The sequence below is a fragment of the Dipteris shenzhenensis genome, chromosome 1 (assembly GCF_047967505.1).
Source record: "Dipteris shenzhenensis isolate YYH24624 ecotype China chromosome 1, Dip_SZ_1.0, whole genome shotgun sequence".
Taxonomy (NCBI): domain Eukaryota; kingdom Viridiplantae; phylum Streptophyta; class Polypodiopsida; order Gleicheniales; family Dipteridaceae; genus Dipteris; species Dipteris shenzhenensis.
Genome location: NC_141596.1, coordinates 45,441,521 through 45,450,147, shown reverse-complemented (window position 1 = coordinate 45,450,147; position 8,627 = coordinate 45,441,521). Strand labels below are relative to the sequence as shown.

Sequence of the window (8,627 nt, the reverse complement as noted above, 5' to 3'; positions counted from 1 at the left end):
GTGCAGGTTGTATCAGATATCCCTAAATCCTCTCAAGTGTCAATTTTGGATCAAACACGACGTGATTCTCAGTCACATAGTGACCAAGAATGGTATCTCCATGGATTACAATAAGATCAATCTCATTCTAGAGTTGCCTCCCCCCACAAACGCTAAGGGAGTGCAATAGTTTACAGGTCATATGGGTTACTATCGAAGATTCATCCTATTCTACACAGACATATCCTGTTCATTGTACAAGTTGTTAGTAGTCTTTGAGTGGACTAGAGATCCTTCGAAGCCCTCAAGATAGCTCTGGCTACAGCACCTCGTTCGTGATTTCGGCCAAGCCGTTTGCTCTGGGATAGTATGGTATCGATTTCCTATGTGTGATCATGAATTCGCTAGTCAGGATCACTATCGTTTCATTGAGGAAATGAGTTCCTCAATCGCTAACTAGCTCCAAGGGACACCCGAACCGTGTAATGACTTGCTCATATAAAAACTTAGCTATGGACCGCGCATCCACTTTTTTTGCGACTCGGCCCTCCACCCATTTGGTGAAATAATTTGTGGCTAGGATAATGTATCTTCCCCCTGTTCCTTTAGCCGCTGGGCTTATAGGACCAATAAAATCTATGCCCCACTTCTCAAAAGGTTGATCGCGGTTAGTATTCCCGTTAGGGGCATCATATCCACTTTATGTGGGGTTTTCACTCTTTGGCAGGGATCGCATTGCTTGATAAACTTGGCTGCATCTCTGAAGAGATTTGGCCACCAAAAGCCTGCCTATAACACCTTACATGCCATAATGTTAGAGGCGAAATGACTACTTGCTATCCCAAAATGGGCTTTTTCGAGCACATCTACATATTCATGTTCACACATGCACCTGCGCATGATGCCATCCTTGCCCATGCAGTAGAGTTGGCCTCCAATTAGCTAGTATGGCATTGCATCTTTAATAAATGCAGGCTCTGTCCCTCTTGAGGACTTTATCTACAGGTAACCCGTTTGCCAAGTAGTGGCCTATTTCGACTTCCCATTACGTCATGAGAAATAAGGGAGCACTTGGGAGGTCATCCTCAACTCCCATTGGAGCTTCTCCGTTGGGAATCCTCGAGAGGTGGTTGGCTAGGATATGGGCCTTTCCTTTATGCACCGCGACTGTGAAGTCGAAGTCCAGGAGGATCAGCATCCACCTTATTATGCATCCTGTCATGCAGGGCTTGTTAAACCAAGTATAGTAGTGCTTGATGATCAACAAAAAAGATGAACTTGTTGGCTAGCAAGTAATGCCTAAACTTCTTAACTGCATAAACCATGGCCATGCCTTCCCTCTCTGTTGTAGTGTAAATAACCTCACTTTGCCAGCCAGCAAGTAAATGATGCCACATCGGGTAGTCCAAGTTGTACTCCCCTAGTTGGGCTGACACACATCTAATGGCAAAGTTTGAGGCATCTAGGTGGACGTGGAATATTGTGGACTGGAATCTAATATAGACCCTCTCCTATGTAAGAAAACAATACAACGTCTGTGCTCAATAGATAACAGGATCTTGTATGCAAGAGAGAAAAGCTGATAGTATGGAGAATCAAAATTTTGATTTACTGTAGAACTGGTACAATAGATGGTGCTACCTTCCCAGCCATGCACTCCTGTGTGAGAAGCTTCAATGGCATGTTGGAAACAATAGGGGACGGAGGTTGGATGCTAAGGAATTAGGGTTGCTATAGCTAGTGATAATTATGGGCTTCACGGGCTTGCTCTTATATAGCCACTAGTCGTAGTCGATTAGACCCAGTCGAGAGACCGACTCAGTCAGCCCAAACCGGTCGCCTAGAGGTTGGTCCCGAAATAGGCCACTGACCACTCATTAGAATTGTGGCGCAGAATAGAGCAATCAACCTACGACCTCCGTTTGGCCCAGAGCCATCCGGGATCATTTGGGATCCCATACGGGTCCCGCAACCTGAGAGTGGGCTGCCTCGAGAAATGCTCCATCTACCCTTAGTGCGGTTAGTCATGGGATGCCTTCCCGCACTTGCATGTAGCCTAGTTGGTAGTGTGCCCACTCTATCTGAAGCCATCTAGCCATCAGGCCACACTTGGCTCCCATCTGGTGTCCAAACTAGGACCTACTGGATAACCTAGCTACTCAAATGCCTTCTCCTCATATGGGGGGCTCACAAGTAGAGTTAGCTGGTTCCCGCATAGTTACACAAGAGTGGAGCATTGATATCTAACATCCTAGAGAGAGAGAATTTTAGAGAGAGAGAGAGAGGTACAAAGAATAGGGTTGGCCCTCCCTTCAAAAGATGACTTGTATAAAAGGCCAAGTGGTTGATTTGGTCTTCATTGTTGTATGCTACCTTTGAGTAATACAAGCTTTCTTCTTGCTCATGTGTTGAGATTGAGGTTTGCTTGGTCTCCTTGTTTGCCTTTGGTGTTTGCCATGATCCCCCTTCACCTTCTTTGTTTTATAATCTAGGTTGCCATTTAAATATACAATGTATGATTGGTGGCATAGGTTCAGTCACCTCTCAATGCAGTTCCTTGGCAAAAAAAATTTAGTTGCCATAGTGGGGGCTTAGTGGGTGTCCTTCATATGGCAGATACAATCCTTTTGTATAAATGTCCGGCCCATCTCACTTATTGGGCGAAGTAGGATGACGAACTTGTACTCCACTTTCCGGTCGGGTGATGTGAACTTGGTCAAAACTCCCTCGTAACCATTTGATGACATATCCAACTATCATGATCAACGGCCTGCGAGATTCCAATTTGGGATGTTGAACACAATGCCAAAGTTTTCAAGGGGGGGTTAAGTGGTTAATTATTTGGCCTATCAAATAGGGGCCCCTAATATTCTCAAAAATAAATTTGTTTAATTAGTCATGGAGGCGGGGGCATTGGAAAAATTAAGGTAAGCGTTGGAAAAACATTAAAGTCTCTAGATTTCAGTGAATTTGCTATTCGAGAAGGTTCTACCGCCACAACGCGAATATATAAGAGAGGAGGGAAGTGTAGGGAGAGCCCAGGTAGAGAGGAGGGGGAGAGCAGGGGAGGGTGAGGGAAAGGGGAGGGCTAGAAAGGCTAAAAGCACAAAGGAAGGAAGGGAGGGCTGAAGGAAGAGGAGCGCTGAGGGGAGAGAGACACTGAGCGGAGGGTTGAGTAGTGGGGCGAGGAAAGAGGTAGAGTGGCGGAGCGATGCTTAGGTTTAGAGCAAAGGTTAATTGAGAAATTAGGAGAGTGTGATAGATCTAATAAATGAATTTAATTTTTCAAGCCATTAGGAGAGCCTCATCTTGTCTATTACTCACGCCCAGGTATCAAACCTGTGACTTGCAACCCCACAAAGCAGAGCTCTAACCACCATACCATCCACAGATCTACTGTATATTTTAAAAACACTCAATTGGTGCCTGTTGTCCGATCCTGGGAGTGTTTCTCCACTGTTGATCATGATACCTTGTTATGTGCATCCCAAACAAGTTGAATCACTTCTGTCATTCAAATGGCATGTCCTATGGGTGAAATAGTAAGTTGGGAGTCCACCAACAGTTGAGAGAGGAAAAGTAGGGAGTGAAATAGTAAGCTGGGAGATAAAGGTGGAGATCACGTGGAAATTTGGGGGGATTAAAAAAGGATTGGATTCGCTTCTTCAAGCTAGGCCGCCATCAATTAGGCTTCCGCTTCACCATCAATTAGGCTTCAGCTTGAGACTTGGCAGGCCAAAAAAGAATGAGAGCCCAACCTTAATGGGGGAAAACTATAATGAGAGCCCTTAAAGCGCTTTAAAGGTGCAACGGCAGCCCAAAAAAAGAAGAAAACTATAATGAGAGCCAAACCCTAACCGGGACAGCCCTAGCCCTAATCTCGGAAACCCTAAAGGTCTTTAAAGGGCGGTTTCAGTGTTTTATCTTCTCATTCACAGCTTTTCTCTGATGTTGGCTGTCTGTAACCCTATTCCTTTCTGTTAGCAACCATGCAGATCTTCGTCAAGACCCTCACCGGCAAGACCATCACCCTCGAAGTCGAGAGCTCCGACACCATCGACAATGTTAAGACCAAAATCCAGGACAAGGAAGGCATCCCTCCCGACCAGCAGCGTTTGATCTTCGCCGGTAAACAGCTTGAAGACGGCCGCACCCTTGCAGATTATAACATCCAGAAGGAGTCCACCCTCCACCTCGTCTTGCGCTTGAGAGGCGGTATGCAGATCTTTGTGAAAACCTTGACCGGTAAGACCATCACTTTGGAAGTTGAGAGTTCTGATACGATTGATAACGTTAAGACTAAGATCCAGGACAAGGAAGGAATTCCTCCGGATCAGCAGAGGTTGATCTTTGCTGGTAAGCAACTGGAAGACGGCCGAACCCTGGCCGATTACAATATTCAGAAGGAATCGACTCTCCATCTCGTTCTGCGGCTGAGAGGCGGTATGCAGATCTTTGTGAAGACGCTGACAGGAAAGACTATTACCTTGGAGGTGGAAAGCTCTGATACGATTGATAATGTGAAGACCAAGATCCAAGACAAGGAGGGGATTCCCCCGGATCAGCAGAGGCTAATTTTTGCTGGCAAGCAGCTTGAAGACGGTCGCACCTTGGCCGATTATAATATTCAGAAGGAATCCACTCTGCATCTTGTGCTTCGCCTGAGAGGTGGCATGCAGATCTTCGTGAAGACTCTCACTGGGAAAACCATTACTCTGGAGGTGGAAAGTTCCGATACTATTGACAACGTCAAAACGAAGATTCAGGACAAGGAGGGTATTCCACCTGACCAGCAGAGGCTTATATTTGCGGGGAAGCAGCTTGAAGATGGACGAACTCTTGCTGATTACAATATACAGAAGGAGTCTACCCTTCACCTGGTCCTTCGTCTGCGAGGTGGACAGTAGTGGTTCCTGTGGGGAACGTAGTCACGATGTTTAGTTTATCAGTATCGTGTAGTTGGTCTTTTGTTGTCTGCATTTAGAATCGTCAGTTCCCTTTTTTTTGCTTCTTGATGTTGAAGATGTGTAAGGCTATCTGATCTTACGATATGAAGTTTCGTTACAAGTGCGAAGGTTCGTTTATTTTCTGTGTGGCTGTAAGTACATCTTGACGCTTTATTTGCTTTTTAGACAAGTCAAGTGCAAGTTCTGATCTGTTAAGCCAGTGGTGCAAATTGCTGGGAAAAATGTTAATCTTGGAATTTTTTGGAACTTTATTTACCTTGGAGATTAAAGAGCTGTTCTCCATTAGTTTTATGATGACGTTATAGGCAGGGAGGTTTGAAATAGCGTTGTGTAAATGAATATTTCAATTTGAATAGTTGCACGAGGGAGCAACTGAATCTTTCTATTTGTCAGACATGTCGCAGATAACTTAGCCCACACTTCTTGCCTTAATTGTCTTCTCAAAATTCTTTTTTGTGCATTTTGAATGCGTTGATCTCCAATGGAAAACAGTCTTGCACAAGTCCGCCAGCCAAGATGGTCAATCGAGGATATTGCGAGATAGCTCAATTTTTTTAAAGCTTTGGGCGTTGGTTGACTCACATTGTTGAACATGTTTAAAATCAATAACGATTCGCAATAGCTCAAAAGCTTTTAACCTTTGGGCAGTGGTTGATTCTCACACATTGAACATGTTAAAAATCAATAACGATAGGTTTTGCCCCCCCCCTTCTCTCTCTCTCTCTCTCTCTCTCTCTCTCTCTCTCTCTCTCTCTCTCTCCCCTTTGGCCGATCTTCCTTCTTGGCCCATTCTTTCTAATGATGCACTTTGGGTGCCCCTTCTAGGCCACATGAGATTAATTCTTAGAGATAGCTTTTTGGTTTAAGGTGGTCAAATAAGGATTGACATGTGGAAAAATCTCACTATTCCATTGGTAGTTATAGACTTGTAGATGGTTCATGAGGGACATGGTACAATTAAGGCATATATTGCATTGCTAGCAAGGAAGGATGCCAAAAAGGTACTGCCAACTCTAAGGGCAATTTGCTACATAGCAAGTTAGGCAAAATGGCAGCTTTCTTCCTTGAATCTATAGGTCCTCAAAAGTTCACCTAAGTACTTTGTCTTGAATGCTAGCCTTGCTAGCTTGCATTGAATAAAACAAGGTGGTTAAACCTTGCTTTAAATGCAAGTAGGGCTACCATATAAATGCTTCATGAAAAGTAGCAACTAGCATAGCATTAAAAAGCACGAGGATAGAGAAGGAGAGCTATTAAGAGACTAAAATTGCTCAAGGAAAACCCTTGTAAAAAGAGATTATTGTTGAGGACCAGGGATTATCCTACAAGCCATCTCTGGTTGTGGCGAATGACATCCGACTTTGATCCCACCAAGCTTGGAGAATTTGATTGGTGAGATGAGATGCAAACAGAAATTTTAGATAGTAAGGCCTTTGAGAGATCCATAAATTATAGATAGTAAGGCCTTTGAGAGATCCATTTGGGGTGGCTCTAACTATCCTAGAATAGATTGTCAATGAGCAAGACATGGTATGCTACATCCTAAGGTCCAACTGGTTGTCAATGAGTATGACATTGTATGCTACATCCCAAGGTCGAACATTTTCTCCCCATCATGTCATCTTTTCTCCTCTTCTTATGTTGGAGATTTCTACAAGACATTTATGTGCTGGGTTCTGTAATCAAGTCCTTGTGTGCGAAATGTTTCACAATAGTAATTTTCCTTCTACAATTTATAGATTTGAGCGACAACAAACGCTTTGTGTTCACCCAAAACTCATTAGCCTTGTATTTTGTTTTTGGTGGGTGCATTAAAACCCCAAGATGGCTGATGCTAATGGATTGGGGGGGGGCGAGGGCGCTAAGATGATTTTCTACAAGCCAAAGGCTCAAATTGGGGAGGGAAAAGGTAGAGGGGCTGGAGCCCCTCCATCGCAAGCGCAAGGCAAGGTGTTGGATTTATTCTAGGATGGTTGATACTAATGGATTGGGGGGGGGGGAGGGCGCTAAGATGATTTTCTACAAACCAAAGGCTCAAATTGGGGAGGGAAAAGGTAGAGGGGTTGGAGCCCTTCCATCGCAAGCGCAAGGCAAGGTGTTGGATTTATTCTAGGAAACCTATGTTCCACTACTACCAAGAGGTATAGTCGTGATCGCCACTGTTGACTTGGCGATCATGTAGGTTTCGTCCAACCTCCTATAAGGCACCCAAATGAATTTCACATTACAAGCCTCAAAGTAGAAAGCCTTAGGAATCATGATGTTCAATTTTTCTCTTTTTGTTCGAGATAGTGGCAAAAAGATGAAGAGAATCATTCCCAATGCATTGCTCTCATTCTTTTTATTGCTCACACAACTCCATTATCGTTATCTCCTAACAAAACTATGGGTCATCACTCTATTATGTGGCATGGGATCTTTTCGCAAGGAAAGTCCATACTCCGACTATTTGGCAACTCATTGCATAGGCTCTCAAGAACTAACAAGCGAATTGTCTCCTCGAACTACAGTGGACTGCTAAGATGATTTTCTACAAGCCAAAGGCTCAAATTGGGGAGGGAAAAGGTAGAGCTCTTGTGATGGGTTGGAGCCCTTCCATTGTTCATTTTGCAATAGGCCACACATTGAGGTGCAAGTGTCCACATTCCAACAATGTGTATTCACAGATGCACAGAACCCTACATAACCCTCATGAACACCACTTGGTGTAGTTGCAGATCCAAGGTAGGATCGATGTCCCTAGAAACATGGTGTTGGGAGCCCATTTACAAGACAAACATGTTCCTTTTATAAACATCAGATATAGTAAGAGCTTTCTTTTAGCGACATAGTTTTTGCAAATCATTGCCGTCGATTCTATACCTAGGGTTTACTATTAGTCCCAAATGTATCCTTCCCTAAACACTATGCCAAGTGAGCACCTTTCAATGCTTTTAGGTGAATGATTGTTTGTTTTCGAATATGGAGCTTCTTTCACATTTTTGGTTGCCCATGCACTGCTCTAGCAATGCATGGGACTATTTTGTGTATCTTATTGGTAATCATGAAACTAATTCAAATAGACATTGTTCATTGCCCAGTTTCTCGGTTTAGACTTTGGCTTATTCTATCTTACTGGACATCCTCCATTGTGTGTGTGTGCGAGAGAGAGAATCTTGGATGTCCTTATCTATTCTTGGCCAAAATAATTTTTTTAGAATTGCATACATCTTTTGATTCTTTGGTGTGTGACTATCATGACACTCAAAAAGAATTTGGCACCTAATGTCATTATTATTTGGGACACATGCTCTATCTTTGTATAGCAAGTAGCCCAAGACACCTAGGGAATATCATCACACACACACAAAATTTGATTACTAAATGCATCTCACACACACAGGCACCTATTTCTTTACACACACACACACACACACACACACACACACACACACATACTTCCCCAACTATGAATTAGTCTTTAATGTACCCTAGTGAAATCTCCCCTTTAAGCTCTCTTTTTAACCACCCCACACACCAAGCACACTAATCCTCCCATACCTCCACTAATCCCTCTCAACCCATGCACTCATTTGCTCCTTACTCCACTTGTGACTTAAAATTCACTTGTGACTTAAACTTTTTTTAATTATCTAAGAATCCGTATGGTTGTCTATATTCTTAGGTAAAGCGATAATAAGC

General features: G+C 43.5%; 1 protein-coding gene across 1 annotated transcript; it reads left to right on the top strand.

Moving 5' to 3' along the window:
• Positions 1–3,831: 3,831 nt before the first annotated feature.
• Positions 3,832–5,068, top strand: LOC147905922 (polyubiquitin-like). Its single transcript, XM_087375559.1, has one exon. The coding sequence runs from the start codon at positions 3,969–3,971 to the stop codon at positions 4,884–4,886; it is 918 nt and encodes a 305-aa protein (XP_087231685.1). The 5' UTR covers positions 3,832–3,968; the 3' UTR covers positions 4,887–5,068.
• The last annotated feature ends 3,559 nt before the right edge of the window (positions 5,069–8,627 follow it).